The sequence below is a fragment of the Phaethon lepturus genome, unplaced genomic scaffold (genome assembly GCF_000687285.1).
Source record: "Phaethon lepturus isolate BGI_N335 unplaced genomic scaffold, ASM68728v1 scaffold45408, whole genome shotgun sequence".
Taxonomy (NCBI): Eukaryota; Metazoa; Chordata; class Aves; order Phaethontiformes; family Phaethontidae; genus Phaethon; species Phaethon lepturus.
Window position 1 is genome coordinate 12,271 of NW_010557734.1, and position 15,015 is coordinate 27,285.

At 37.6% G+C, this 15,015-nt stretch overlaps 2 protein-coding genes across 3 annotated transcripts; one reads left to right on the top strand and one right to left on the bottom strand.

Annotated features, from left to right (window-relative positions):
- The first annotated feature begins 1,590 nt into the window (after window positions 1–1,590).
- On the top strand, window positions 1,591–5,227 carry FAM69A (family with sequence similarity 69, member A). 2 transcript variants are annotated; one of them, XM_010292842.1, is made up of 4 exons: window positions 1,591–1,721; window positions 2,013–2,120; window positions 2,796–2,972; window positions 4,292–5,227. In XM_010292842.1, exons 1-4 carry the CDS (start codon window positions 1,602–1,604, stop codon window positions 5,102–5,104), a joined length of 1,218 nt encoding a protein of 405 aa, XP_010291144.1. In that variant the 5' UTR covers window positions 1,591–1,601; the 3' UTR covers window positions 5,105–5,227. The 2 variants fall into 2 exon arrangements, with proteins under 2 accessions (XP_010291144.1, XP_010291145.1); XM_010292843.1 differs by lacking the exon at window positions 2,796–2,972 and having other exon boundaries at window positions 1,596–1,721.
- Window positions 5,228–7,865: 2,638 nt separating this feature from the next.
- On the bottom strand, window positions 7,866–14,423 carry RPL5 (ribosomal protein L5; the record flags this gene model as incomplete). The annotated part of the gene is made up of 7 exons (XM_010292844.1): window positions 7,866–8,026; window positions 8,668–8,756; window positions 10,604–10,781; window positions 11,685–11,887; window positions 12,478–12,612; window positions 14,127–14,242; window positions 14,336–14,423. Coding segments are annotated over 7 exons (909 nt in total), but the record flags the coding sequence as incomplete, so codon positions are not given.
- Between the last annotated feature and the right edge of the window lie 592 nt (window positions 14,424–15,015).

Consider the following 15,015-nt stretch of genomic DNA (forward strand, 5'->3'; position numbering starts at 1 on the left):
AGAGTTGATGTTCCTTATAGAACTATATGGGGTCAAGATACACTTCCTCTTTAGTCTTTGGATAGAGTGAGTGCCTGTGTGAAAGTATACCCTGAATCACGAGGTGAGTTACGGTGGAAGAGTCAGAACCACTCTAGGTTGAGAGCAGAACTTGTGTTCTTAGGAATTATACTTCCTTTCTTAAGGTCTGAAAAAGGCAGTTCATGTGATAGGTATTAAACCAAGCTACCATTCAACTGATTAGAACTGCTACTTTGATCTCAATTCCCTTAAAAATAAACAAATTACATGTTTTGAAAGGGAAATGCATTGTTGAAGATCTTCCTATATTTGTGGAAGATTATTTTCTTTAGTAACTTTTTTTTTGTTTTTTGAAAATACAAAATACTTAAGGCTGAAGCCATGTATTGCATTTACTGTGATTTAAGATAAGTACTATCAAATTGTAGTAATTTGGAATTACTTCAGTGCTTTTTCCTCCCAGGCAGATGGAGCCATTTGAAATTAGCATGTGTGAGATGGCTTAACCTGGCACGTACGTGACTGCAAAACTGCTCATCATTACTACCTTTCTTGGAACCTTTTCCAAACATATGGAATGGTTTCTCTGAGGAACAACTAAGTTAGGACCTGTCAATCTGTAAAAAAGATGACATGGCAGGGAGGCATGTGATGGAGGCTCACAAAATCATAACAGATGTGGAGAGAGTGGAATATCATAACAGAAATTGATAACTCATCTCTTCAAATACATGAAATATGGGATCTCAAAGCTAATGTGAAACGGATGTAAGCAAAATAAAGTCCAGTCCATGAGCCTGGTACAGTGGATAGTAGACCTGTGGAATTAATTGCTAAAGGGTGTTGTGGATGCTGAAAGCTTATGTGGATTTTAAGGAGTCTGAGTAAGTTCATGAAAGATAAATGGTTTGAGATTTACTAAATACAGAAAATCACATCTGGCTTAGCAAGTTCATCTAAAGGAAAATGAGAGCACATTTGGGGTATATATTATATGTTCTCATTCTTCAGTGGTGTCTATTTTTAGCTATTGCTGAAGATTAGGATACTAGTAGAAATGGATCTCATACTGACCCAATACAGCTGCTCTCACCACTGAAGGTGGGGCTATCATGGAACCTGTCCCTGATACCCACCCTGCTTATATCTATCTTGTATATGTATACATTAACGCAGGTTATTTTTTGACCAGATTCCTGGTCTGTTGGATTTGGTTTACCAGGAGGGGAACATAGGTAACTGGACTTAGAGAAAAACGCAAATAGTTGAGCTTTGACAGTTTATGATTTTGATCAAGTTGGTTCTTGCAGCCTGGTTTGCCGTATGAGGGTCTGTTGTGTTTTATTTTATTTATATCTTAATTTTCATTCTACCTACATAAGTCAAACTGACCTCCCCTGTCAGTTTTTCCCACTGAAGGAAGCAAATGTTCCATATAATGCAGTCTGTTTATTCTATCACTGTGGAAGTAAAATTCTAAAAGGTGAAATAAGTATATCATGTTTGTTTCTATCATTCTGACTACTGCTGAATGAATTAAAATATTTTCTCTTTGTGTCCTCTAGGTACGTTTCTCATATATGCGGATGAAGTATCTCTTCATCTCTTGGTTAGTAGTATTTATTGGCAGCTGGGTTATGTATGTTCAGTACTCCACCTACACAGAATTATGCAGAGGACATGACTGTAGGAAAATAATAGTAAGTATATTTAGCATAGCTTTCTCAAGTGTTTGTCCTGACTAATTCCACAGCTAATTCAGTCAGTGCCTCATGTAAATTAATCAAATTCTGATATTCCATCATGTTGATGTAAGGTTACATCTTCAATTACAGATAAAAACAGTTACATTTCTTAACATTGTTTTGGTATAGGGCTATTAAAATTGTTTTCTTAGATTTTTCTTTCAAGAGTCAGGTGTTGGGAGAGATACAGTTGTTGACTCCTTTCTTGGGCAATTTGTTAAATATTTTTCTCCCTGTTTGTTTCAGTGTGATAAATACAAGACTGGAGTTATTGATGGGTCAGCATGTAGCAGTCTTTGTGCTAAAGAAACATTGTATTTTGGAAAATGCTTGTCAACAAAGCCCAATAACCAGGTGAGGCTTTACTCATCCAACCCAGTTTTATTATTTCCCACTGAAAAGTCATTCTCTTAGAACATCAAGTAGATGTTATTTTCAGCAAGCTGTATCTGTTTGATACAGATTATTTCAAACTGTGTGCTGTGATATGCAGAGCATGTTTGTATTTATGTATATAGCATACCTGTATAGAGAGAATATATGGGTATAATACACATTATTAATTCTATATTATATACAACATGCACCTATATGTAATACACCTGTATATAGTATTATGTTATTTGTATTTGTTGATAAAATATAATAAAATATATTTTATTATATATGTTTTATAAACATATATATAATATACTGGATCCTCCTATGTTTTGACAGAGTAATACCCTTTTGTACAGCATACTACTACTCTGCTATCTTGCTTCCCAAATAGAAGCAGCAGCCTCTTAACAACCTACGCAAAGATGTCAGTAATGCCAATGTATTGTTTATCAAGCTGTCTTTGTATTTTGACAGTCTATTGTCTCCAGAGTACCTGCAATAGTGTATTGTATTTGTCTGTATGCAGGACTCGGTTTTCTAATCTGTGTTGTTACTTGACTCTTGAAGCAGTGGTTGGAGTACAGGTGGTCTTTAGATGATGGACTTCTACACTGCTTTTTACTTTTTTTCCCTGCTTTTCCTGCATAGATGTATTTAGGAATCTGGGGAAATCTGCAAGGTGTTATAAAATGCCAGATGGAAGAAGCTGCTCAACTTGATTTTGGTACTGACCCAGAACCAAGGAAGGAAATAGTCCTATTTGATAAACCCACAAGAGGAACCACTGTTGAGAAATTCAAAGAAATGGTATATGGTCTTTTTAAAGTAAGTATATGCTTATTTATTCTGTTTTGACAGAAAGGTTTATTTTCCTGCAGCTGGAGAGAATGCCCTATTGTATGAGCCATGTTCAAGTGCCTGTTAGAAACATAATCGGCACAAAAATATTTTTTCCCAGAGGTGCTTATCTCGAAGTTTGAAGCAACTAATTATCATTTTTTTAATTACTTTTTAACAGATGGAAGTTGGTATGCATCTTGCATGTCTCCAGTTTCACCTGTATTTGTATAGAATGATATATGGTAAAAATATTTTCTGCTGCTTTTGGGGTGGTTGTAACCAGGTACAAAGACTGAAGCACAATTTGAAAACTATTCATGCTTGGGAAGAGTTACTGTGTTAACTGAGTAGCAGGAATCTCTCTAAGCAGAATGACCAGCCATACTTTTCCCAGTTCTTTCTGTGTTATATTAATGTGATACTTATTTATATTGCCTTAATGTTACCCCAGAATTTTCTAATATTGAGTCATCATTTTGATGCTGTGTCAATATGAATTTTGGGTTTTCTTTCTGAAAATTCTCTTGCTGTTGTCATAGCTCCTATGTCTCCAGTGATGGAAATAATGCTGTTCTAGCTGAGTGAGCCTATGTGTACACATGCACTCACATGCAACATAAAGCTGATGGCAGTTGTCATGCATTTACAGTAGCTTTGTCTCCCAGAATGGGTGAGCAGCAGGTGTTTTAGAGTAGTCTTTAGGAGAATTTGGGAAAAGTTTATCGGACTTTGTGTGCATTGGTGGCAGTTGAAAATGCAACAGTTCTGATTGCAGGAATGGCTTCTTTCTCTATATTGATGCCATGGAGGTGGTTATATCAAATAACAAAATTAAATATTTCATTGCGCTTATCGTATGGGGATTTGTACCCAGTGTGTCTTGGTACTTTTTAGTAGTTTCTCTACACCTGTAAGGTTTAATCATCTGAAAACTAAACCTGATCTAAACATTTGAATTCTACATACTTTTTCTAAGACGATATTTAACATGCTACTTGATATGATTTTTCTAAAGACTGACCTGACCAAAACCAATGTTTCAATTTTAATGTTTGCATTTTGAAATGCAAAGAATGCTAGCACTTTCAGAAGATCATATACTTGTTGCCTTTGAAAACAGAACAAAAAGGAAGCTCTTCAGGCATCTGGTAGCAAGTCCTGTAACATCTATAACCAATGAAAATTAGAACAAAACATACCCTACCACACTATCCATAGAAGGAGAATAACTGGAGGTAAAATGACAGGTGGATTGGTGGTAGTTAATGAAATCATACTTAATCTTTTTCATTTGTTGCTTTTAGGCAAAATTGGGTGAACAAGGAAATCTTTCAGAACTGGTTAATCTCATCCTATCTTTTGCTGATGGAAACAAAGATGGTAGAGTTTCTTTGCCAGAAGCGAAATCCACATGGGCACTTCTGCAGCTAGATGAGTTTCTGTTAATGGTTATCTTGCAGGATAAAGAACATACTCCCAAGTTGATGGGTTTTTGTGGGGATCTCTATGTGACTGAAAGAGTTGAATATACCTCTCTCTATGGAATCAGCCTTCCATGGATCATAGAACTTTTCATTCCCTCTGGCTTCAGAAGAAGCATGGACCAATGGTTTACTCCATCGTGGCCAAGAAAGGCAAAAATAGCTATAGGACTTCTAGAGTTTGTGGAAGATATTTTCCATGGACCTTATGGAAACTTTCTTATGTGTGATACAAGTGCCAAAAACCTGGGATATAATGATAAATATGATTTGAAAATGATGGACATGAGGAAAATTGTGCCAGAAATTAATTTGAAGGAAATAATTAAAGATCGTCAGTGTCAATCAGACTTGGACTGTATTTACGGTACAGACTGTAGAACTCTATGCGACCAAAGCAAAATGAGATGTACCACAGAAGTAATTCAGCCAAACTTGGCAAAAGCCTGTCAGCTACTTAAAGACTATCTGCTTCGTGGTGCTCCTTCTGATATCCATGAAGAATTAGAAAAACAACTGTACTTGTGTATTGCCCTTAAAGTCACAGCAAATCAGATGGAAATGGAACATTCTTTAATACTCAATAACTTAAAAACTTTACTGTGGAAGAAAATTTCCCATACAAACGATTCCTAGCTTCTCCACCAGCAGAATATTGATGCCTGCCACAAGAGGTGGCCTACCACATTTGATAAAAATGATCTGCAGCATTTTTTAAAGACATTTCTTTACTCAAATGAATGGCTCTAACTCTTGCCCTTCAGTCGGTACCTTATGACAGTGCTTCTCAAAGAATGAACATGCCACTGAATGATCGGGCAGAGGCAGAAGCGCTTCTGGTGTTCCAGTGCTGTGTTATGGAAACAAAAATCCTGCATGCTTGACTGTTCTGTGCACTTTGTCAGATCTTGAAGAGGATGAAAGTATTCACTGTGCCACCACATCAACCTATGGAACATCTTACAATTCTGTGAAATTCATTGCTGTCTTGTGAATACCTGCAAAAGATTTTTATCCCAAGTAGTTCTATGAAGAACCACCACTACTGCAAATAATGTGTTGGAGTCCAAGCTGCTGTTGTGAATAAACTGAACTGAGATTGACGTTTACTAATACTTTGGCATGGCAGAGTTTGCACATTAATAATTATTAAACTGTGGAAAATTAGAATTCTATTCTAGAACTGACAGGTTGTAATATGAGACTTACATTCTTTTTTACACCTTGTTACCTCATGCTTACATCTTGAATGTTTTAAGTATTTGAACACTTCTGAAGTTCTTATACAGTGAACCATGTTGGGAGCTAAGAATTTTAGAACATTTTACTTCTTAAAATCATGTATATAGTCTAGCAGCAATATCAACATCTGTTTCAAAAACTGTGGATTATTGTACTTCAGTTGAAACCTTTAACCCAAATTAAGCTGTAGCCAATACTGAAAACTGAAAAGTTCGGACTAAGCTGTTTTGTGAGAACTGAAGTTAGTTAATTTTTAAAAATACTGGTGGCAGAAGCATCCTAACAGTTAAAGGAAGCTTTTACAGTGTAGGAATCTGCTGTATGACATGTGAAACAAATAATAGCTGTGGATAAAGTCTTGACTCTTTACTGTCCCTCCGAATTTAGCTACAGCCTTGGATTTAAATCCTCTTGAACTATTGCAGGAAGTATGTAAGCCAGAGCTAGATGTGAACTGTAGGACAAGCTAGGTTTGTTCAGGATCATGGGATATTGCTTAAATGGGAGCCTATGAGATAGTAACAGCTAGGAAAGAGGTGGAACGTGAGTGAGCGAGCGAGCTGTGGTGTGTTACTATTCTTTTTTTCTAATAGCAGCTGTAAGTCATTGTTCAGTCTCAAGTTGTGAGTAAATAAACACCATCTGATCCTGGCATTCCACATGGCATGACCACTGTACCACCTTCAATCTGCATCTGTTGTTTCTCAGATTTACATCTACATTCACAGTTATGCAGAATTGGATGTCCATAAAACACCTTAATACTATGCTCAATACTTAATGTTTAATTTATAAATGCTTTAGGTATGAAATAATTCAATCTTTAATGATTTTAAAGGCAGTCATCCATATACTTGTAAATCTACCACTTAATTCATTTTCAGTATAGGGAAAGAAGTACAAGCTTTATTTAAATATTGACAGGTTGCTAATTGCTTTAGGTATCCTATATTAAATGCATTCCTTGAATGATGATACTGAAGTACAGGACCAACATAAAACCATTTCTCCATACTCTATGTGATAGTATGCAGCTTGGGTTAAGGGTATACTGTTTTGTAAACATCAGCTTTTTAGTAATTCTTTAACTATGCTAATGCTAATTACTGTCTCTAAATTGATAATGCCCTCCAACCACAAGCTAGTAAGTATTTGTAGACAGCAATGCACTCAAATGTAAAGTGGTCATATTCTTGGTGGAAAAATCTGACTGTAATTGCTACTAGGTTTTGGGCAGAGAACATTATTGAATCCAAAAGGATGGTGGGTATTTTAAACACCTGGAAAACATGTTTAATAGTGCAGTTTGTACAGAACTGTCATTTTTATTGCTGTTGGAGCTTTCTTTGGAAAAAAACCCCCACACTTTATTTACAATAAATCACAAGCCTCCTTTTCTCTTTCAAACTGTATCAGTATCTCACAGTAAAACATTCTTCCACAGAGCCTACTTCATGTATCTAACTGTGCAAACAACTTCAGTAAGTCTAATGGGAAACAAATAAGAAACGCCTATGAAACTGAGGTGTAGCGGCAAGTCAAGGCCTCTGTAACTAAGCATGTATATGCAACTTAGAAGTAAGGTATTCAGCTTAAGGCAGTACCTGTTCTAGTACCTGAGTACATGGAATACTTCAGTTATTGGACAAAGCTTAAATACTTCAATTAGACATGTATTCCTCTATCAGTTACAGTTAAGTCGTAGTAGGGAACGTTGCCCCTTGTGTTCCTGAAAGCCTAAGGCTGCCTTTGGGCAGGGGCTTTGGAACCTACTGTAACTACTTTTTTTTTCTTAAGTTACATACATATTTCCCCACCCCGTAACATTAAGAATGCTGAAAGAAAAATTGTGAAGGACATGTAAAGCCCTTTTTAAAAATTTAAAATCGCAAATAGAAGCAGCACGTTCTTGTGTCTAGTCTTTGATACTAGTCACACACAAAAAAATATCCCTTTGATTTCCTCCTCTTAGGGGAATAATCCTAAAACAGCAGCCTTGGTTTTGAAGTCTGTCACCTTTCTTCTCCTCTGTGAAGGAGTTAAAATTCATATAGTACTTTGAAATGGAAAAAAGTGTAAGGCTACAGACCAGCTGGATCATAAAAATGTTCTACATCTTTAGAAGATATATTAATAAGCCATTCTTACACAGTTGCTTACTCAATAAATTTATTGCCACTTTTTCCAAAGCTTCATAGAAAATTGTGGAAGTTGTCTTAACTATCAGCTGCACGCTCCTGGGCCCTGAGAAAGCTAGCCTTCTTCTGAGCAACACGATCTTTCTTCTGGGCGAGGGACATCTTGGGACAGTTCCATCTGCAATGTAAGCACAGTATGAGGTATCGAAGGCAAAATAAGCAAAAAAGGTGGTCAGGAAAGCTGCAGTGCACTAGAACTGTGATTAAGAATGCTTATGCTTAAACATATTCTTACTTCTGTAACATGCTTTATTTCCTTGTAATGATTTAAGGCTGTAGTTAGGGCACCACAAAAAGATATGGTTAGACTGCAGCAGTTTAATTCCTGAAGAGGTAAACTCTGTATGCTTTTGTGACTAGAGTACAGACAGTATCAACCTGTGCTTTGATTTCTTTTCTCTCAGACCCCTGAAAAATCAAAGTAGTTTAGTACTGCCCTCTCCTAAAGAGAAGCAGCTTTCCCACTGAAAAAAAAGACCTGAAGATACACACTTAAAGAGTTCCAGCTATTCAGGCCACAAGCATGCTCCACTTTAAACCTTTTTTTTTCTTTTTAAATATAGTTGAGGGCTCTTAAATTTTAAATTCCTACACTGAAGTTAACACCTGACAAAGTTGTACAGAAATGGTTGTATCTTATCTGATGTAAAACATATGTTTTGACACAACTGCAATGTGAGTCACATTACTTGTTTTAACATAACTAAAACATCCTGAACAGAGAAGTCATGTTCGTGTTAAAATGAATGAAAGTTTTACCTCTTTTTCTTAACTTCTCTCTTGGGTTTCTTTTCATGGACTGGATTATCCCGTATAGCTGCATGGGCTTTTTTATACATTTCTTCCATCTTTAAAAAAAAAAAAATCGTTAAATTCTCTCTAGTGGTCCAGTTATAGGATCATATAAAAAAACAGCCCCAAGATACCCTTACCAGAGCATGAATTAGAAACAGGTTTCATCACAATACAGCTTGTCATTTTGTGCGGTTGCTTTTAAAACACGTCATACAGAAGATCACTGCCCCAACATACTGAAATTCCTATCATTACTATAACACAATCAAAATATCCAAACCCACAAGTTAAGACACAAAACTGAAAAAGTAATTTTATCCTTATTTTACAGTTAGGGAACCAAGGCCACAGAGTAACTACAGACTACTTACAAATCTCATAAACACAGGCTGCCATCTTGCAGTTGAAATACTATTTCCTCAGCGGCCTACCTTCAGTGCCATAGCTTCCCTACATTTAAATTAAAATGCAGTCTAAAAAGTTACTCTACTTCTACCTAAAATAAAATACTTCATGTTTACTTATTAAACCAAAATTATTCCACACAAACTCTGTCATCAGATGTGTAATCTTAGAGCTTGTAGACCCTACCCTAGGACACACTACAAAGCTGCTTAGTAAGAGGGAAAAAGTAGAAGTTATGAAAACAGCTACAGATAGTAAGTCTTAAAAGAACAACAACAGTCCCTACATCATCCCCAGGGATGCAGTAACAAACACATTAGCAGAGGCTACACCCAAACAGTTATTGTACTTGAGTGACTGTTCTTCTACCATGTGCGACAAGGAACATAGAAGTGATCTGTCCAGTTACATAGATCAATAGCACAAGGTACCAGAGGACCCACGTCTGTCTGCTGGTCTGTCCCTAAGACAACTACAACTCCATTATGACACCAATTTTAAGAATACCTTTGCTGGTGGTTAACTAAGACTACTAGACCCCAGCTGTGAAAAATTTTCTAGATGGACAAAGACAACTGTCTAATTATTGACATAAGTCCTGGACCCACTTCATTGCAATACAAGGTATAAGCGTTGTTTGTTTAGTAAAAACAGATGAAGTTGGCATTTACATAAACATTGCTATTTTTTAGTAAAGTTAAAAAAAAAAAAAGCAATTAGTTAAGTTTACAAAAAACCTTAAACCCCATAGCAATAAAGGGATAAAGAATGAAGTTAAGTTCCCCATAGCCTAAAAAGGGGACATAAGAAAGTTTGTTTCAACCTTCAGGACCACTAATAGGGGAAACCAAGCACGAACATGTAACAGGCAGCAAGACAAGCCATCTGAAAGGAGTTTAACACTTGAAAGAAGTGAAAGAAGCACCTTGGTAATATCACATATCTTCTAGTGTTTTGTACAAGATACTCTAAAATTTAACATAGTGCTAAAATAACATGTATTACACTCTCTGGAGTTTCATGAGATGCTAGCTTGGGCTATTCCATATTCACCTGGGACCTAGGACTACCTATGGAGTTCACACAAATCCTCAGATTTGACATAGGGCACATCCTCACAGTTGCAACCACCACAGCTGCAGAAAAGACAGGCTGTGGTGCAGGATTAGGAATGAGTGGTTAGCATGTACGGAAACTTCAAGTTAACTTCCATATCAGAAAAAAAGAAGTGGTCTAGCTTGGAATGCAGTCCTGTAAGCTTAGATTTATAGGCAGAATACTAAGCTTCACAGCAGGAAAAAAGATCTCACTTTCAGAAGATCTGATATGCTACAGAGCCCTTAATGAAGGAAAAAAATATTTCCTCTGCATGGGTAACATAAACATGGATCACATTATTTTACATATCAAGCTTATTTGCATTACTAGAGAAGTCCCTATGCAAGACTTATCAGCATCTCTATTAACGCACAAGAGCCAGCCAGATAAGTCTTACCCCATCAGGTGTTACATTGTTCTTTATGTATTGGGAGAACTGTTTTTTGTAAGCATCTTCATCTTCCTCCATCAGATAACGCATATAATCTGCAACATTTTGGCCCATGATATGCTTGCGGTGAACCTCTGCATTGAATTCTTTGCTTTCCGAGTCATAACCAGGGAAACGTTTGGTACTGTGAAACAGCAGTTACAGTCAGATTAAGACATATTGCCAAATGCTCTAATTCAGAGGCTAGGTTCAACAAAGAAATGACTGATACATCAGATCCTCCTACAGATAACTGAGGGATAGGACCCTCCAATTAAAAATGAAGAGAGAAAGAATATTAAGAAATAGAAGTTAATCTCAGCTGCAATCAGTCCCGTCTTGAAACAGTGCAGTACATCATATACACACCATGGACCAACTACAGAGTGTTCAGTCACTGGGAGTATCATCATGTAGCAGCCAAGTCAAAAAAAAAAAAAAGGACAGTTAGTCAAGAATGAAGAGGACAGCATGGGAGACGGTAGGAAAATACACAACAAATCTCAGATTTTTTTCGGCAGTGGGGAAAATCTTGACTCGGTCATTCACAGCCTATGACAGGAATTGTCAAAACTTCCATGGGGAAATTTTAAGTGTACATGGACTGCTCAAGCTTACTTTGTACTGACAACTGCAGCAAACATCAATGGTTTTGTACCTGGTATGTGCAGCTTGTCACAATGAAATTAATACATACACACAATTTGCTAAAGACTGAAAACAACAGAATACTAAAGGATATTTACCTTCAGTGTATTCAATCACGAGATGTTTTTAAATAAAAGCAACAAGATGGCTCTTTAGTTTCTAAAAATTTCTCTCTTGATAGTTGCAAGATGCCCAGCAGGACTATCAGAATTGCACTTGTGGATTAAAAAACAGCCAACAAACCAACCAAAAAAAACCCCACCCCAGAACCTAGGCTACATAATCATTACCAGGTCGTAACAAAACTATTTCAACATAAAGTGACAGTATAAGTAGTCTGTCACATACAGAATCATCTCAGGTTAATTCTAAAGGAATTCTTCCAAACAGACTACATTACCTGTGAGGGATTGATAGACCACCATCCACTGCACCCTTCAGAGCACCAAAGACTTTGTTTCCAGTGGTAGTTCTGGCAAGACCTGCATCCAGGTAGCATGTGAAAGCACCAGGCTTTCCATCCACGCTTTCCACATTGTATTCATCACCAGTCACTTCAACTTGGCCTTCATAGATCTTATCAAGACCAAATTTATTCAGAAGCTGTGGGGAAAAGAAAAAAAAAAGCAAGCACTTCTGAAATTCTTTCATTTATTGACAAAATGAAGAACCACCATCACCTTAAAATACAAATTCGCAGTAAAATATTCATGTTTGTAACAGATTTCTTTACAAAACTTATGCACCCCATACTAATAACAAAGCTTTTAACAACCACCATGGTAAGCGTGTCTGTTAAATTTCAATCTCTTGTTCCAACAGGTACACCACTGAATTGACTTATTCACGAGCTCATATGGAAAATGAATGGATGCTGTTTTCCTGTTTTCAAATTCTTACAGGTACGTTTCTTACATTTTTATCCTGACTCCCTCCCTCCCCGAAACTTAAATGCTGAGACTTAAAAGTGGGCTGCTGGAGCTGAAACTGCATGGTGGCATACTTCTCACTGTGATCTGACAGTCACAGGAGGCCATCAAATCTATATGGTAAAAAGGAAAAGTTATTATTTAGAGAAGCCCACAGAGTCACGTATCTATACTAACACGCCAATTAAGAAAGTGGGCTTTCCCGCTGGTAAGAGAACCAGAAATACAAAGCAGCAACTTCCAGACAAGCTGACAGATACCTACCCTGCGTGCCAACAGCAGACCTGTACAGTATGCTGCTGCGTAATTGGTCAGGCCAACCTTCACACCGTACTTTGGCAGCTCATGGGCATAAGCAGCACAGACAATCATGTCGCCTTCAATTCTGGCATAGGCAATCTGACAACAAAATAACTGTTAGTATTCTCACAGTAACTGGCTCGATTTATTGTTTCTTTGACATCTACTGAAGCTGATAGGAATACTCTATAGAAGTCCAACAAACTGCCAACCTTCGCATACAAGCTCAATGGGTTGGGGGTTTGGGGTGTTTTTTGGTGGTGGTGGGTTTTTTTGTTTGTTTTGGTTTTTTTAAGAGGCATAATTAACTCAAGTACAGATGCAAATAATTCAAATCTGTATTAGGATGGAGAAAGTGTATGTTAGCAACAACTTTTATTTACCTCTCTGCATACACCAAGAGGCCAGGAAACTGCCTACAAAAGCAACCTGCCAAAGAATCATTATAGACGCGGATGGATTCTGTCCCACTTTCTGCATGTAGTTCTCAAATCCCACTATATAATGCACCTCTGAAAAATGCAAAAACATCTGGCACAGTTTGTGATAACATTGTTACTAAACTTACAGCATGATTTTATTAACGGGCCTGAGATTTTCATAATCTCAGGGGTCTTCTGTGAGACACCAGTACCATCTGGTATGTTTCTACTGTTCCCTTCACATACAGAACCTTCTCCTTTAGACTCACACACCTCCTTTCTACATCCAAAAGTTGTCCCCTTTTTGTAGGATTTCTACATCCTGGAAAGGCACCCATCAGTCAGATGTAAGCACCTGCCATGAATGATTTTTCTTTTGAGTTTCAAAGATAAAATAACCTTGTCACGCTCACATAGTTTCGTCTGAACTGACTGTAAAAACAGCACTCTCCACTGTTCTCAACAGATAATTATTCTATGAAGAAAGAAATTACAGTTAAACTTTTCTAGCTTTTGTTTAACCTTAAGAAGTATTTATAATAGAACAAACACACCTAAGTTTTTCACTTCAAAATTAATCGTGAATCACAGTGAGGAACTGCATATGATGCAACACACAACTGTGTATTTAATAAGCATGAAAAAATGCCTACTCTTCTTATTTACCAGTCTCCTTTAATCTCACAAGAAAGCCATTGTAAGGCCTACCTGCTTCATATGATCCACAAAACATCACAGAAAAAAACTCTCAAAATTGAGAGAGAGCACCTTTAGATACAGTCCAATAGTCAAGGCAGGTTGACAGGTCACAGAGTCAACTTCATTGTCTTCAGTCAAGCAAAAAGGCCCTCTTTTCAAAGCACTTTAAATACAGTAGAAAAAAAAAAGACATATCTTCTCTTTTCCCTAAAATCTTCTACTTATCTCAGCATCATTAAAACGTACAATCTTACATTATGAATAACCTTGCTAAAGAAAGTTGACACTAGCAAAATTATTTTGTATCATCAATACAGTTGATTACTTCAGTTGTGTCAATGTTAAAGATTGTTCTTCTCTAAGAAACTATTTTACAATACCAAACCTGCTCAGATCAAGCCTAAAAAACATCAGCTGTTTCTGCCATCCCCCTTTCTGTTTATTTCACTCTGAGGAGACCGGTAAGTAGGTAGCAAGCACCGCAGACCTTACCTGGCAAATGATGTCTCTGTTGGTAACACGCACAATCATCCTGTATTTAGGAGTGTTGTACTTGTTTTTATCTTGAATTACTAAACGTTTGCGGGCATAGTAATCAGTTTTTCCCTCTGAAAAACAAGTTATAGCGTGGAAAACACGTGAAAAAGTAGGAATATTCATCAATGACATTTAATTGTATGTTACAGGGAATTTAACAATACCTCTCCTTCTCCTGAATTTCACTTGGTATCTCTTGAAGTATGCCTTATTCTTGACAACTTTCACAAACCCCTTGAATAAGAGACATAACTAAATGTTATTAACATATAACCACGTAAGCCAAGACCATTCTAACTAAGTAAAACCTGCTATGAATAAAACCGAGATGAAATCAGGAAGAAAGTAACACGCTTACTTATGCCTTCAGATAAAAAAGCATCATAAAAATAAAATGGAAAAAAACACCACCCAAACCCCAGAATTTCTATCCTTCCCACAGCAACTAATGCACACCTCTCCCCATAACTTCATACAGTTTCAGGAAAAAAAACAGAAATTGCGTTTGTTAACTGAAGGTTTGCCGGCACAGACCAAAGCAGTACCCGTGGTCATTTCCAGTCACTCCCCCACAGCCACTTATTTCTATGGCGAGTTCTGCCAGGGCCCCGGCTCCCCCCGCCCCCCCCCGCCACTCCGCGAAGACAAACAGCTTCGCTGACATCGGGGCAGGCGCTCCCCGACACCTGCCAACGGTTCAGAGGCGCAGCCCCGCGGCAGGCAGGAGGGAGGCCCGTCAGACACCCGCACTCCCCGACCCCCGAGCCAAGCGCCAGCTGCCCCTGGGCACGGGGGTCTCTCTCAAACACAGCCCCGTCACCCGCTCCCACGCCGTTCCGGCTGC